This window comes from Apteryx rowi, unplaced genomic scaffold (genome assembly GCF_003343035.1).
Source record: "Apteryx rowi isolate R43461 unplaced genomic scaffold, aptRow1 scaffold_72, whole genome shotgun sequence".
NCBI classification, from domain to species: Eukaryota; Metazoa; Chordata; class Aves; order Apterygiformes; family Apterygidae; genus Apteryx; species Apteryx rowi.
Genome location: NW_020451005.1, coordinates 2,260,831 through 2,277,908, shown reverse-complemented (window position 1 = coordinate 2,277,908; position 17,078 = coordinate 2,260,831). Strand labels below are relative to the sequence as shown.

The following is a 17,078-nucleotide window of genomic DNA, read 5'->3' as shown; positions in this document are numbered from 1 at the left end:
CATGTAGTGCTCTAACTTGGGAAATTAGTCTTGTGGCTACTTCTTAGTTTTAACAGTGTAAGAGTGGTGTGAGGATCTTCTACCTTGATACCTTATTCCATCCTAGCTATTTAGCTTGAAAAAATACTACAATTGTCACACCATAGCGTGTCTGCAAACTTATATTTACACCTTAATTCAAACAAGGGATTTCTTTTTGTTAGCAAGGCCAGATAGAACCCGGTTGTAAACAGTAAGAGGAGGCTGAGAAGAGAAGAATTGGCAGCAGTTTCAGAAACGCAGAAGTGCAGGTGTCGCTAGAAGCAGACTCTGCTGCTGCCTTTTTGTAATGAGGGGAACGTATCCTCCGGGAAACACTTAGGTGTGAGCTGGTGATACTGTATTAAGACCCAGCCTGATTTGGCAGCTGGGAGCTCTGCACAGGCACTGGCATCCATCCGATCCTGTGGTGAGTTGATCAAGAAAACTGAGCCATCAGGAAGCATCTTTGTGGCAAGGTTAGCTCTGCCCACTTGGCGCCCTCAGCTCGCTCAGTGTGGAGTCGCAGGCAAACAAGGGGGGAGAGCAGAGGCTGTGTGGCTGCTGGGGCAGGAACACAAGCTGGTGCTCAGTTGCTGGGGAGGAAGACCTTCTCGAGATGTGGTACAGTCGCACCCTGCTGCAACTGTCTCATAGGAGGCCCGTTGCGTGCAGAATTATTTCTGGTGCAGGGCCGTTAGTGGCTGTCAAATTTCTCTCTTGGCAAGGCAAAGACAAGCTTTTAATTAAGGAGGGGAGGGTCGGAATTTGATGCCTTTTGAAAACTGGCATGGTCAGCTAAACTGGTGCATTCACTTAACTGAATCTGCTTTGTCTCCTCAGTTTCATTTTTTGGATTAGAGATATCCTGAAATCAAGCTTGTACCTGGTTTTGGACTCTCTTCAAGTACAATCAAGACCTAAGAAATAATCAGGCATAGGTGTACATAAGGACTGGGAAGAAAAAGCAAACAAGTTGTTCCTCACTTCTCTCTGAAAATACCAGAAACAGCCTCTCTGGTTTTGCTGGAGAACTTGTGAAATGACATTCTGAAAGTCTCTCCTGAGATACTTTTTACTTTTCTTTTTTTATTCCTTTGGGGGTTTTTTTATGTTTTATGTTGCTTGCCCCTGTCCTCTGTTGTGTCAATGGACTGAGGTGAAAGATGTGATCCAGAATTAAAAGAAATTTTTTTTTGTCCTTTTTTTTTTTTTTTTTAACCTGGATCCAGTTCACTGTATGCACTTGTAGCCTTAAAACAAGGGGGATGGGATAGGGAAGAAGGAGGATAAAGAGATGCTTAAGTTGACACTGCTATTAAAAAAAAAAAAAAAAAAAAAGTCACACCTCTAACACAGCTTTAGGGAAGGAGATTCAGTTCCCTTGCCTTAGCTGAAGGAAAAGGAAGAAAATGGGGAAATTGAATGTTTCATTTTCTGAAAATATGAGTAAAAAGAAATTTAGCTCCGTGTTCCATCTGATGCAGAACTGTTCATTTGCCTCTACTAAGCGTCCTTGCTCATCAGCCTTCTAGGCTAAAGGGGGTTTGGGTTTATAATATGTTACAAAGGAGGCAAAAAAGCCTTCTTTGTTTATGCTTCATTTGTGTAAGTGGTTGGAAGTACAGAGTATGTAAGGGATTACCCTAACGTGAGCTCTTCCCCCCAACAACTGAAGGCTGCCTTCTGAGAGTACCCTGTGTCCACAACCTGCTGCTCTCTCTGCAAGGGGGCATGCTAGGAAGAAGCCTCTTTTGCATTGATCTAAGTGAGCTTAGGCCTGGCTTGAGGAATATTCCTTGATATTCATTTCTGGAGGTGCTAGTTAATGCTCCGCTGTGCTTGAACCACGTAATGCCAGGGAGTACTAAAACTGAGCTCAGAAGCAGCTGATCTGCCCTCTGAAAAACGCAGGTTGCGCCGATCAGCCAGTTAGCGCACCCACGTGGAGGCAGCAAATAACCAGGCCAGTTCAGTTTTTTGTAATTAGCAATAAAGTGTGGATGATTTTCCTCTCTGAAGCTTCTTTTCTCATTTGGAGAGCCTGTGGCAGTCTCTTCTACCTCAAGGAGTTTTCTATGAGGCTGATGGTGCCGATGTCCCACTGAAATGGCAGCGTGAGCAATGGCTGCTCTCCCGTGATGTGGCTGTCAGAGAAACTGTCAGAAGTGTTGGATTTTCAGTTCTGCCTAAAGGTCACGATGTTCCTTTCCATTCTGAATATGAATTCAAAGTGGATGTCTGCTTCAACAAGCTTGTTTTTGGTGGCAAGAAACACTTTACCTGGATGTACAGCTGCTCTTTGCCACAACAACAGAGCAGGTCCCCAGGCTCTGAGGAGAACGGTAGGTGTGCCTCGCTGTTCTTGCTCCCAGCGTGGACTCCTTGCCTGTGACTTTAACCTGCTTGTTTTCATATTTGTCTTTGATCTTCTCTGCTTCTTGCTTTAAGTGAGTCTCCATAAGGCAACACATCTACTGCAGTTACCAGAGATGTAGAAAGAAACTCGAAACTGTGGAAATCCTGGATGAGGCAGGTTTAGATTCAGGTGGTCCTGCGAATAAAGTACTTTGAATACTCCCTGTCTAGTGCTGCAGCTCTGCTCTTTAATAAAAGAAAAAAATACAAGTTTAAAGGAAATTTTAAATGCCATTTGAAATCTTACACGTTTGGTTATGTATATTTGTGTGGGTGTGCCCATGCGCATGCTCTCTCTCTGGGTATATGTATGTATGTATAGATACTTTACAGAAAAAACAAGTGGGTCTGTTAATCATCCCCATCTCTTTCCCTGTTCCAGACCAGCCTAAGATCAATCCATGTAATACTAATATTCCCAAACTGTTTCTAGACAGGGTAAATTGAGAAGTGGGTCTTTAAAAATCTGTCACTGTGTAATCACCTTGCACTTCAAATCTGATACAGCTTGTTGCAATAAGTTACCTATCAGATCWCTAAAATTAGTGCTTTATTTTTTGATAAGCAGCAGGGTTCAAACGTAGTGTGCAGCTTGTGCATTAGGCTGCTTTCAGAGAGATTATCAAACTGGCAGGTGTTAAGATCAAATATGGAAGTAGGAGAGAAAAATTAGAGTAATTGAAGATTTTCTTCAGCACTACGGGCTTGTGCCTTGCCTAGCTGAGCTCTCGGGGATCCCAGAGCTTGCTCAGTGCCTGCCTCCCTCTCTTTGCAGCACCTGGGAGAACTGGAGTCGGCCCTGGAGCCTGCGGCCTGTTTCCGGCCAGATGGGGAAGCTTTGATGAGCGCGGCTCGAGGGAGCCCAGCGCGCCAGCTGCGCGYGTTCCTCCCGCGCCAGCAGCCCGTGCCGAGGAGAGGAAGCTTTCGCCAGTCGGGGAATCTGGAGCCGGGGGGGGGCGGGGACGATGACAACTGCAGAGCCTGGAAAAATGAAGGCAAAAGGGAAGTTTTTGTTTCTCTGATCTGGGGAACATAAAGGAGGGGAAAACTGGAGTGTCCCTTCAAAGAGGAAGAATATAAATGAAATGGAAGGAAGAAGAAAAGAGAAAAGGAAATGGGAGTGCCTTTTTTTTTCCTGAAGTGATTAAAGGAAGGAATTAGAGAAATGGAGGTCACCAGCTGATTCAAAACGGGGAAAAAGGGTGGAGGAGTGAATGCATAGGAGTAGGTTAGTAAAATTCTTGTTCCCACTTTTATGTTCCTAGCAGACGTTCCGCACCTCTGCAGGCACAGGATGAGGGAGCAGCAAATGTCATGGCTGAGAAGTTTTGCCTTATTGCTGTGTAATGTTAGTGTTGGGCATAACTTTAAAAATAGCATGCTACAACAGGTGGGTACAATTATAGGATGGTTCCCCAAAATAGCAGACAACTGTCAGTTTGTTTGGCAAGTAGTATAAAGCTTTCTTCATGTCAGTTTTGCAGAATTCAGTCCTAAAATTCATCGCCAAAACCCACTTGGGGAAAATGAATTGTAATAAGGAGGGAGAAAGGAGGGAATGGTCTAAACTTCAGGGATTTGTCTAACCTCACCATGTGTCAAAAGAAAGAACTGTAGTAAATGTATATAAGTTGTCAAGAAGGATATGTTTGTTTCTCTCTCTCTCCCTCCCTCCCTCCCTCTCTATTTTTAATTTAATTAACSAGATTCAGATGTTTCTTTTAACTTAAAATGCCAGACTTCCAAGATTTAACCTATTCAGTAAGATGCTGTGTTTTTATACAGGTAATTTGAACTCTGGTCTCTGTAAATGTCTGAGTTAATATAAATTATCACACTCTAACTTCCTCCTGTATCAAAACTAATTCTTCTCCCACCTTAGCTTACAAGAACTGCCCACTACTGGGCATACAATTAGTACTAAATTCTGAAATTGCTCTTGACAAATATCAGTTTAATCAAAATGGTAGCTTATCAGAGGATCTGCAAATAAAATCTAATGTTAGCTGAATATTGTAATGCAGGAAATGTACTAATATTACTTGCCAAATGCATTTAAACTAGATGTCTGATGTAAAAGCAAAGTAACTGAAGCAATAACTGTTTTTTAAATACAGTGTTCAGTTGCAACTATGTAAAATGACAAATCAAGCTGTGAGATCTAATGAAACTGCAAAATAAAGTTAAGATTTGAGAAAATAAGATGGGTTTCGGCTTTCTCCTGGAATAGAAAGTCTGGAATGTTTGTCTGCCTGTCACCCAAACCGGACTGTTGAATAGCGGTTATTGAGCCTTTTCACTTGCAGTTACTGGAACATAGGTTTGGAGCAAAAGTCTAAAATTTTGTCATTTCTGCTTCTGAGAAAACAAGCAAAGTTGTGTTACCCCAGCTTGTAGCAGAGCCTTGTTTAAGCCAGGTGGTGTTGGAACAACATAAAATAGCTAGTTCCTCGGAGAACTGCTTTGGCCACAGCAGTATTCATTATTTTTAACCAAGAGTAAACTCAATCCCGAGTATAGACATGTAAGTGTCTTTGTATGTGAGAACTTGTCCTCTGGTCAAAGAATATTCAATTTTGCCATGTCTTGTTTTAGGCAACACAAACCTAATGACATTAAAATTTTTCTCTCTGCCTGGTGTTTTATTGTTTACAAGCAAGATCTTGGCAAGACGTTTCAGTTAGCATGCTTCAATGACTCTTTAATGCTACAGGCAGTGAGCAAAGCTACACACGCTCAGCTCAATATACTCCAGTACCTGCTCTGTTCCCACTGAGGGGCTGAACTGCTCACCAGGATGCCACCGCTGAGTTCAGCTGCTGGGGCGTCAAAGGCAGGAAATTGAGCTGGAAATCTTGAAGGATTGAACTTGGTTAGTTTAATACTATTGCTGTATTGTTTTTTTTTTTCTAATTCTTCTTTTGCCATTTCATCTTTGCAGGATTTTTTTATCCAGAAATTTGAGTACAAGTCTCAAGTTCCTCTCCCGCACTCCTTTGCGCATCCCCCCCCCCAGTCTCTTCATGCCTATATTCAGGTACTATGAACTAGTGTGTAAGGGTTTCCCTCCTTCTTCCCAACTCATAGTTCTATTTTTCCAGTAAAATGTAAGTGGCTTTGCATAAATTCATATGAAAATATGGCTATGTCATGCTTGGATATTAAAACGCACTGTCTAATGATAGTGCCCCAAGGCCTTCATTAGGGTTGAGGGCCCTGTTGTGGTATGAGCCTGCACAAACACTTCTACGTAACATATGTCCAGCAAGTCATCATCAGCATTTTTAAAATCAGTATGGTTGAAAGTGCAGCAGCAATTGCTCATCTTTTCTTTTTCAAAACTCCTAGAAAAAGCAGAATTTACTTTGTAATGGAGGAATGATCCAAGTCTGCTTTCTCTTATGTGGTCCCTTGTTGCATTCCATTATTTGGTCTGAGAATTTCCAGACGTGGAAGGAGAGATACCTACCAAAATCCTCACGTAACTTGCAAAGGGAGAAAAATGAACTCTTGAGGGGAAACTAGCTGTCACCTGGGCTCATGTAAGATAACAGAAACCCATCTGGATAGAAAACACACTACCTTGAAAACACAGCAGGTCCTTTGGCTTGAATTAGGGTGTTGTGGGGTTTTGTTTTTTTTTTTCTTGTGTGCGTGTTTTTTTTAATATATAGACTTTAAAAAGTTATAATCATAAGTTGGAAACTTTCTGTTTGCTAAAATCATTATCTCGGGAACATGATGAAAATGAAACAAAAAAGAAAACTAAGTAAATCTTTGYACTAATACAGAACACCTGTTTACCGGAGAACAGGATGTTACGCTGGAGAGAGACAAAGCGTAGAGATCAGTAGCTTTCTTCAAAGGCCACCATTACTTTTTCATTAAAAAAAAAAAATCTTTCTAGTTGAAACATTTTTCTGAACAGCCGGGCTGTCTTTGGTCTATCTTGCATGTTTTTGGCATTCTTGGCTCTTAGATGAAAAAGCCTTGTGGGTGAAATTGCCCTGTAGCTGTAATTCTTTTAATACAGCTCCACTTGTTTGGTGCACGCATACTTTCAGTATGATTTGCACGTTAAAAACAAGCTGCCCAATTCCCGGACAGTTTTAGTCCACTGACAAATACAGGATATGTTTTTAGCTACAGTTCTACAAATGTATGCAGCTTGACTTTCAGATGATTTATTTTGCTTTTCAGGCATTATCAGTAGTATTACTACTGGTAGTAATGCATTAACTCTCAACTCCAGGTCTGTATCTACACAAAATCTCAGAGCAAAATTTAAACACAGTTAAGGCCATAAAACCTTTTAATCTGTTGTTTGAGAAAGTAAAGAAATAAACCTGGCTCATGACTTGTGGTTCTACTCCATTAACTGAATTTAACTGTTTTAATCAGATTCCATTTACAAGTCTGTTGAGATGTTGTTTGATATGATTGTTGCAGTAGCTTTTCAGGACAACAGTGCAACTAATAGTGCATTTCCTTTGAATAGATACATCTCTATTGAATAGAAACATTTTTTTTTTTTTTTAATAAATGTGGAACTTGGGCTTAATGCATTTCTGTTCTCTTCCATGAAAGAAGGTAGAAAAGGGTGAAATTGTGTCTGCAAACTGTTACAGCAGTGTCCTGCAGAGATCCCTACAACAAAGATGTGCACTATTTCATTTTATAGCAACAGGTGTGCTGGCTTAGCACAGACTAACTCTCTCATGCTTTCTCCCCTTCAATTAGACCTCTTCCTGGAGCTGGCAGCTGCAACAGAGATCAGCCTCCTCCCCTGCTGTACTGAGCCATAGTAATTTGTTATTCCATATGGTTGGGGTCTGCAACCTGACCAGAAGCTTACTGCCTTAAAGTGGGGAGAGGGGGGTAAGAACAGTATGCGTCCCCCTTTACATTTTGAACTCCTGGCATTTCTCCATACTTCCGAGCAGCCCAGTCCCTGCTCGCCTCTTCGCTGTCAAGTGAACAACGTTCAGATTAACTCCTCTGCGACTCCGGTGGGAGCAGCTAGACTGCAAAAGCCCTTGAGCTGCAAAGAGATCTGGTTGTGGCATTAAGTGACTGTCCCGGAGGTGGACTCACTGGGGTGCTGTGGTCTCCCTCCCATCTGACAGTCCTTGGGTGCCTTTTCTCTGCATTTAAGGTTGTTGGTATGCAGGGAGGACCAGAAATAGGAGAGTGCTCAATTCTGCAATGATATTTTTGAGACCATTTGTGCTGTATCAGTATTGGTTCTTTTCTTCCTCCTTCTTTCCTCCCTGTCCACATGTATTCTGAAGAAGCTGGCATTTAATTCTTTGTGGGCGAAACTAGTTTTGTATGAGGGAGAGTGTGGAAGATGAGGTGTATCTGGAGTCCTTCCAAACTTCAGCAGTGGTTCTGCCCAACTGGAGATAACGTGTGTATGTGCCTTGGGAAAATCTGAAGCTGCCTTATTTTAATTACTGAAAATATACAGAAAATATCCTGTTCTGCAGCTGTTTTAAAAACCTATAAATCATATGGCTTCCTGTGATGTCATATGTGTTATTGTTTAACATGAGGTAGGGGATGGGAAAGGTAGGTGAGGTACTTTCTGCAGAAATTAACTTTTCTAAAGTTAATGGTTTGACCTTCATCCACAGGAAATGAAGAGATAGGAAAGCTATGTTTTAAAGCTCAGAAAAGTGAGGAAGACTCATAAAGACAGGAAAGGGAAAATACTTTTTAATGCATGATCTCATTGTTTTTTCACTTGTAATTTATTAGGCCAGCAAATGTTTGCTATGACAATTAACGTATTGTATGAATTAACTGGGAAAGAACTGTTAGGTTTCACAGAACAYGTTTAATTCTGAGGGATCCTAATATTTAGAGAGATTGGGTTTGACATTTGCTGTGTTGCAGATGACAGGATATGTGATGTCAACCTGAATGCTGACTATCTGTTTTGTATTGCTTTTTCCGGTGACCTATGGCAATAGTCGCATTAAAGGCAAGAGACAGTCAGTGTAGCTGAGAGAGATGCAGCTTCTCTGATGGTGCTTTGCAATTGAGTGAACTTCTATAGTATGGTAGATGGATGTGTTCTGTTTCAGAAAATGCCATAGTTAGGAGCTTTGAGTATTCCTTGTGAAGTGGAGATAGTTAACTGTTCCATACTTAAGCAAGTCTACTTAGAAATGACATCTGCCTCAAATATTTAAGATTCATTGGAAACTCGGTGGAGCTGCTCTGAGAATCTGAGAAATTGGATGAAATCTTTAAAACTTGATTCTGATTCCAACAGGCAGCTTTACTTTCAGTAGTGGGGTTTTTTTTGTTGTTGTTTTTCAGTGTGTGTTCAAGGAAGGTTTGTGGGATCAAACTTTCTGTACATTAATACCACTGGTGAGAAAAACTCTGTTGGATTAATTTCTCTCTCTTATGCATATATTAAAAAAAAAAAAAGAAAGGAAAAAGAAAAACTACTTTTTTAGCTAATGTGTGGCTTGCTTTCAAAACAGAGAGAGTATTTTGTGTGTGGCATCTTTTTGTATCCATTTAAAATGTGGACCTAGACCTTAGGCCTGTTCTATGCGTAGAACAATTTAGGGGTTACCTTAGACTCCTGGATACTCAAGCATCTGAGTGCTTCTGTATGAGCAAAGAAGAGAAAAAGTGCCCCAGTGGACTGGAACAACGTGTAGCACCTTGGTTAGCGTAGGTGATACAGTGATGTCTGCAGAGGCTCGTCAGGTGTCCGTGGTCCTGTTCCCCTCCTGCGTAGCCGCCAGGCTTGTGGGAGAGTGCAGGAGTCTCTGGAGGGAGGAGTGGTAGTTAGCCTGGGTACCTTGCTTTCATTGCTTTTTGCTTTTCTGCACCTTCCCTCAAAGGCAGCTCTTCGAAGCCGGCAGGCTCTCACAGGAGACTTTGGAGATCTGGTTCTCTCAGCTGTGGAGGTGGGAAGAAGAGGCAGTGGATGGGGGGGGCAGAAATGGAGGAGAATAACTTTCTGTTTCACTCCCACTTGGGAGTGCATGGATCTCCCTCTCCCTGCCCTTCCCCCCCTTCCCCCCCCCATCACCCAAAAAATCTCAATCTATAACAAGACCAGCTTTTAATCTTCTGAGTAGCTCAGCCTTTGCTGTGAGGCATTCAAAGATAGAAACTGAAGCGCTGGAAAAAGAGCTGATTCTTTTATCTTAGTGTATCTGGTATCACATTCATATTCTCGGCTAAAAAGAGACCTTTGTTTCCCTCTGGTGAGGAGGCCTTGGGAGTGTGGTGAAACCAGTAGTTTCTAGCATGTGTTTCTCTGATCCCATAGTAGCATATAGTTGGAGCTGCACAGTTGTTAATTTTTTCTTTTAACTACAGAATTTTGTTTAAATTGCAGTTTTGTAAACTGACTTGAAGGGTTAATAACTTTCTCAATCTGAACTTGTAAGAACATTGTCTAGGTTAAAAATAAAATTACAGCTGTTGGGACCAGGCTCAGTTCACGGCCTAAATAGTATTAGTATTGTCTTCAGAAAAAAAATCTGTCCTTATTAGCAAGGTTTTGGGTTACAGGCCATTACATGATTAGCAGGATCACAAGTGCGGTAAAATGAACTGCGTGTCAGCATTGTAATATAACAGTACTTCACAGCATTTCTTTGTGAGAATAAAACTAACACATAGAATTGCAGTTTGTTCTTGACTCTTCTTCTCTGGCCCTCTGTGCAAACAAGCTCCTAGCTGGCAAGCCAGGTAGCTAGCACCATCACTGTGAATTCAAGCTATGCAGTAACTGGATACGAGGAAACAGTTCTTGCTTAGACATGTGTTCCTAGGTTTGACTACCTCGTTTTTATGGTACATGTGAGTATGCCTTAGGGGACAGGGAACGTTTTTTCCCTGTGTAGCCTAGTTCTTAAGGACTGACTCTAATGCTGTGGCTTGTTCCTTTTTCTCCCTCCACCTCCTTTTCAGTGCTTCCTCCAGTGCTGGTGCCAAGACACAGTGAATACAACCCTCAGCACAGCCTCTTGGCTCAGTTCCGCAACTTGGGACAAAATGAGCCCCACATGCCACACAACGCTACTTTCCCGGACTCTTTTCAGCAACCCAATAGTCACCCGTTCCCCCACTCGCCAAACAGCAGCTATCCAAACTCGCCAGGAAGCGGCAGCAGCACCTATCCGCATTCTCCTGCCAGCTCAGACCCGGGAAGTCCTTTCCAGATGCCAGGTATGTTCATCTTCTGTTATTTGTTTGTGAAGTGAGAATGTGGTTGGACATCACAGGTATCATGATTCTTTTGCTTAATTATACTGGATTATCAGCCAACACCTATGTTCAGTGGTGAGTCGAAAGTTGTTAGGTAATAAGACTAAGTAATGGGTTTGTCTAGTAATAATACTAAGGGTTTTTAATATTTTTCCTCTTTCAAGCACAAGTAAAATGTTCAAGTAAAACTTTTTGGGTGGTGGGGGCAGGGATACAAAATCAGGTGTGTTTTTTGGAGAACTAATGTAATAGTGAATAATGAATAATGCCACAGATCATTCTTGCTTAGGAAAGAGATCATCATAAATTCAGCACAAGGTTATAGCTCTGTGGAAGAAGGATGTTTCTCAAGGGGATCATGCTACTGTACTTGATAAAATTTATTCAAATAATGATGTAATCTCAAGAAACAAATATACTTCAACTGTAAAACAGTCCCTTAAGGCCCTGAAAAGAAATCTTCAGACTGTTTTGCTTCCTAAAGTCAAAGAAATAACAACCTTTCTTTTTTGTTGACTGCTGTCTATAGCAATTCCATGAAGCCATGTTTCTTTTTGKTTTTTTGGGTTTTTTTGTCTTTACTTGTAGATGGATAAAAATACTGCAGAAACRGCTTGTGAGAGATCCCTTGATCTAAATGCTAGGAGAAGGACTCTATACAAATATTTACTGATGTTCTATTGCGTGCTTTCTTCAAGGCTGATAAAGGGTGCACGTAAACAGAGTGGCAGACTTGTGAAAATGTGTTTTCTATTATGTAAAATTAACATTCATAGATTCCTGCTGCTGTAGTTGTTTCTCTTAAAATTTTTTCRCTTGTGAGTGAATACTACTGAACTTGCAGAGGCAGGAGGGAAGGAAGAAGAGTCTACGTATTGCGTTTTCTTTTAAAAAAAAAAAAGGGGGGGGGAAGGTGGGCAGGGCAAAAAGTTACAGCAAAAACAGCTGTCTTTGCTACTGTGTTTTTAAGAAAGCATGGTGAGTATGATTAAGGCTCTTCCAGCAGGCAGAGATACAGCCTTCTCTAACGAGAAGGTCTTCCTGAACACTGGTTTGTAGAAGTTCACGTGAACTTTGAGCAGTCTGTTCAGTTTTCATCCCTGTAAAGAAGGAGTCAGCAGCTGCAGGGAAGAAATTGAACTAAAGGAGAGTTAAGATACTAGTTTCCTTGATGCTTAGCTCTGGACAGTTTTCCATCTTTTGCTAGCAGGGGAAGAGGAGGCCAATTTGGAAAATACAAAAAAAAAGAAAAAGGAGTTATCCAGAGATCTTGAAAACTTTCCAGATCCTGGCTAATTTGTTGCCTCTGGCCTTACAGTCTCATTTCCCTATTTGTGCATCACTAACATTGTGTTTGCACATACACAATTGTCTAAGGCTTAGTAAAGCATGAGACTTTTAAACTCCAGTGCCAACTGTTAGGCCTGTAATGCAGTCCTGCTGTCATCCATGTCTTTCCCTGCTGCCCTCCCATCCAAGGGAGGTATCACCTGTATGATCAAGCAGGAAAAGGGAAAAAAGAATTGGTAATGTACTCGCCAGCGTTAGACACAAAGCTCTCAACAGCATATGTCCCAAATAATAAGCAGTTAATACATTTCATTAGCTTGTGTTTTCTTTAAAAAAAAAGAAAGAAAAACAAAAACAAACAAACAAACCAAAAGAGGCCAAAAAGCCCCTGCAAAACAATTAGCTTTCAAAGCAGTGATACGGTTCTCCTAGCTTTTGTTGTTGCTGTTTTGGTTTTCAGGGTTTTGGAGGTCCCTTCTTATTTGCTGTGGTAGTTTGTAGTTCATCCTCTCAGTAATAGAAATAAATATGGGATGAGCAGCAGCCATGTTCACCAGAGAGAGAACGGTGACAATCGAATCCCGGATTTTAGCAGCAAAAGCTTGTAGGCATCAGGCAAGGGTTTCTCTCTTTTGCATGTATCTTTGTGCAATTGATTTGGAGGAAAGCATCTTCTGAAGTGTTGGGAAACAGTGATGTTGGCATCTTCCTCCAGCTTCTAGGAAGTTATTTGGGAAGCTTTCCCAGAAGTGAACTGGACAGCTGGAGGGCAGTGCAAGTACCCATGTAGTGTTCAAACAGGGCTCAAAGGCAATGGCAGTGCTTTAGTGAGTATGGTTATAGTGCACAGTTTTATACTAGTGATTCAATTCTTAACTGCTCAGCGCAGCTATTAAGAGACATGAAAGGACACTGGCAAATAAAATCCTGATCCAGAAGGTTACTCCTGTAGGATTTGGATGCTTAAATACTTTTCACTGCTACTTACCTATGGAAATAGAGCTAATATTTTGCAGTGGTATTAATAAAGTCATGGATATATCTGGGATTTTTGCATACTTTGCTGATGGAATCACGTTGGAAACAATAAAGCTGGGACTGAGGACTTTGTTTCAAATTCTGTTCACATTTACCCTGCTCAATATTTACTTCTGGCCTGATCCGGAGAGCTCTGTGTGCTTTAATATCTATGTGACATTTTCAACCAGCAAAAAGTGTGGGCTGCAAATGTAGCTAAGCCTTCCTTTGTGTCTTGATGGGGGGGAATTGACTTGTTTTTATTGCAGTTGCACTTAATATGCACAGTAATTCTTTGCTTTCCTGAGTCAAGGTCCATGGTGGCTTTCTCAGATTTCTGGTGGGTGGAAGTTTATAGCTGAGTCAGGCTGGAAGCATTTCTAGGCTAAAACTGTTTATGTGAGTATGTATATGTACTTTAAAGAGAGGAAAGGACTTGTGTATCTCTGCCTTTTCTATATTTAGCTGATACGCCCCCTCCTGCTTACCTGCCTCCGGAAGATCAGATGACACAYGATACCTCCCAGCCAATGGATACCAACATGATGGTACCTGCAATGCACCCTGACATACACAGAGGAGGTAAAAACAGTTCCTTCTCATTTTCTGCTTTGCTTCTTAAGGGTAAAAAACTTTCAGAACTTCTGGGATGTTTTTAATAGTTGAGTATTAATATTGGATACATGTTGTTCATGGAAATTTTTTGGCTGTAGAAAAGAAAAAAAAACAGCTATGTAGTTATTTTGTGTCATTGTAAGGGGTGAAATAAATCTGAAGATTAAAAAATATATAAAAGTAAATATATATTTAGGACAAGAAGTTATCACATGACTCTTAAAATGTAAAATATGTGGGTTTTGTCACTGTCTTATTCCCAACCAAGTCATGACCAAAGTCATTTTTATGTGTTTTGTATCTGAAACATCCGATAATTACTGAAATGAAAGAATTCCTATGATGCTGTGCATTTCTGCATGTGATGCAGAAATTAAACATATGCAGGGAAGAGAATCTCTTTACCTCTTATGATTACATTGATTTATTGAGACACTGCAGTTAATGCTATATAGTGCCTACTGAATTATGGATGACTGTATGTATGTTCATGTATAGCTCTCCAAATGAAGACTTGAACAGAAGATGGATGCTAATACCTTCACTTATGTAAAGCCCACAGACATTTCATATGAGCAGCTGGAGTATCCATATTTTTTCTTCTGAGACAATACCTCCTATAAAATTGTCTTTTCTCATTATGTTAAAATGTTTTAGTCCTGAATTCTAGATTTCAGTCCTTAAAGAGTATACTCTGCTTTGAATAGTTACCCCTTCTCCTGGTGATAAGGGCTTGGGCTTTTTTTTTTGTATTGTTTTGTTGTTGTTCCACCCTCTCTCCCCTTTCTCCTTCGTCTTTGGGTCATGCAATGATGGCACATGGTCCAGAATTGAGACCTATCTGCATGAGGTGGCATTGCTACAGACTAAAATCTGTATTAAAAAAAATCCTTTTGTTTTATGTACTATGACACAGACATCTTTTTACACGCTGCTTTTGAAAGCCTTTGCAGCCAGCCGCGACTGCTGAATAAAAGATTTAGCGCATTCATCACACTGTGAGAAATAGTCCCTTCAGAGAACACATAAGCTTACACAGCTATGGACCATGCCAAGAAAGAGCAGCGAGCTGAGTGCTGCACCAGAATGATTATAAAGATTACAAGCATATGAACAATTTAACTATTGTTTGATTTTGTACTCATTTTGTTGCTAAGCTTAATGTCTGTTTTCAGGAAATATATTTGCCCTCTTAAAACAATTTGGATAGCTTCTGTGGTAACCTGTTTACTCTCTGTATGGAATGAGTTTTGCATGTGATAAACCCCATCTGTAGCATGTCCAGTTTTTGCTGATCCAATACACTCTGTGTGTGTGTGTATATAGTCCTTGCTGCTGCTGGAGGCCTAAAGTACATTTATTAATGCTTATGCCTGACTGCAGACCTTTGTATGTTTTTGTTTTTMCCTTCTTAGAAAATCTACTACTATAGGATTTTTCTATTACATGTGAGTTAATAACAAAAAAATTGGTTTATGTTTTTCTTCTTGCTTTTTAACATGCAACCATTCCAAAATTGAAAATCGTGTCTATTAGTACTTTTCCCTCCTAGTAGTTTAGTACAATGGATTTTTATCTCTGTGTCCCTTCAGTAAAAAGAAGATATGTTGCTTCTCTCTGTATACCATGCCTCTACGTGTTTCTTATTCGTATACGTATGTGGTAATAGTGCTCCTTAAAAATCTGCTGCAGGTTGTTCAAGAACAGTTTTTACTGTAAAGTGACTGCAGCGTTTTTGTTGCAAGCTTTTAGAAGCATGTTCTTCATGGTGATTTGTTAGTCTTAAGAGATTTGACTTAACAAGCTGCATCCTGTCAATGAAGTTGGGTAATTTCCATTGTTGGCCCGTGCTGGGAATGGAGAGACTAAACGCACCTGCTCTGCATTACTTAAAGCAAATGTAAGGAAGTTCGTATGAAATCTGTGTGAGAGAGATATGATTCATTCTGGAAGAATGGCCAGCTGGCAAGATTTTTGCCTGACTTTGAGAACTGGGGCAAAGCTGCAGTTTTGATAATTGCTGGCATCTTCACGTGAATTGAAAGTATAATAACCTCTTACTAATAATTTATGGCTGATTTTTACAATGAATGATCTGAAAGGATAGAAAATGTTATGGTATCAGCTCCTCTCTGCTGGTGTTTTAAGCAAGTTGTTGATCAGCTGTGGACATAATGCTGGAAGTTTTGCACAGTGATCTAGGATGTGTTATTCTGCTTTCTGTTGTTCGCCACCTTCTGTATCTGCTGTGCAATTCTGGTTGGGGGGAGTGTTTTTCATTCTGCTCTTGTCAGAAAAATCATGACAGTATGTTCTGTGAACAAAGGAAAATATGAGCATTGGTCTTAGGTGACTGAGACTTGGGGTTGGGAGAAGGAGTTCTCTGGCCAGAGAAACAAGTTTTCCCATAATACTAATCTTGCTTTCATTTTAGCACTTTGGCCTGTAGTTATAGCTTTAATCTGCAAAGTTGGTATCTCAGCAGCAAGTCCAACTGTGCTAGGCTAATCAAGGAAATAGTATCCTTCATTTAAAAGAAACCACATAAAGCAACCACATCCCTTCACTAGCCTCCTTTTATTTGGAGGCAGTTTAATAATTTGTAGCTGTGCTTGGCACTTGAAAGAATACACGCTGGGTGGAGACATCTAAAGAGGCTTATGCTGCTGTTGGACACCCACTGTGAAACTCTTTTTAGTAAAGACCTTCTGTATCATCAGAAGAAAAAATTCCCAGTGCAGAGTCACAAGTGTTACCTCAAGACTTCCATGTGTTTCCAGGGCTTGATATACAGAAGTTAGGAACCATGAATTTCCTGCTGGTGTTCTGCAGTGTTTGCAGCTTCGGTAAGGACTTGTTGAGGAGGAGGTTGTTGTTAGCAGAATCTGGAAAAGTTGTGAGAAATCCTTGCTATTACTCAACAAATAATTGTTTTGGTAATGAACAATTTAAGATTTTGTATTTGCTAGTACTTGACGAACAAAAGGTTCTCATAAAATAATACCTTCTTTGGCTTCATCCGCTCTTTATTCCAGCGTAATCGTTGGGATTCTGTACACTATGCCCTTGTTCAGCCTCAGCTCCCAAGTAGTGTATATTCACATTTAAGCTCTACCTCGTGCATGTTCTGCAGACAAACATCAATCTGTTTTTGGTTTGGAAGTCGTCTTGCCCTTCCCCCCCAAAAGCCCACGAGAAAGATCTGTGTATGCTCTGAATGCTGAAAGATTGGCTGTGTATTTAAACCCTCTTGCTATACTTCTTGGTACCCAAAGTTACAGTGAGCTCTTGTGCAATTGTTTCCTGCTGTTTCTCCCTGGCAGTGTAGAACTCTGCAGTATGTGCAGTAATTGCTTTTAATTTGGTGGCTGAGTAAAATGAACTGAAGTAAATTAACTTCAGTTAATTTACTAGATTAACTAGATTAACTTCAGTTAATTTACTAGATTGGAAAGAAAGTTGAGCTGTATAATTGC

General features: G+C 40.6%; 1 protein-coding gene across 2 annotated transcripts in view; it reads left to right on the top strand.

Moving 5' to 3' along the window:
• Positions 1-17,078, top strand: part of SMAD1 (SMAD family member 1) — a 48,153-nt gene that overhangs the window by 24,760 nt on the left and 6,315 nt on the right. For both annotated transcript variants that reach the window (XM_026087544.1, XM_026087543.1), the window contains exons 3-4: positions 10,384-10,641; positions 13,453-13,569. In XM_026087544.1, the coding sequence (XP_025943329.1) occupies positions 10,384-10,641; positions 13,453-13,569 (375 nt within the window). The remainder of the gene's footprint in view (positions 1-10,383; positions 10,642-13,452; positions 13,570-17,078) is intronic.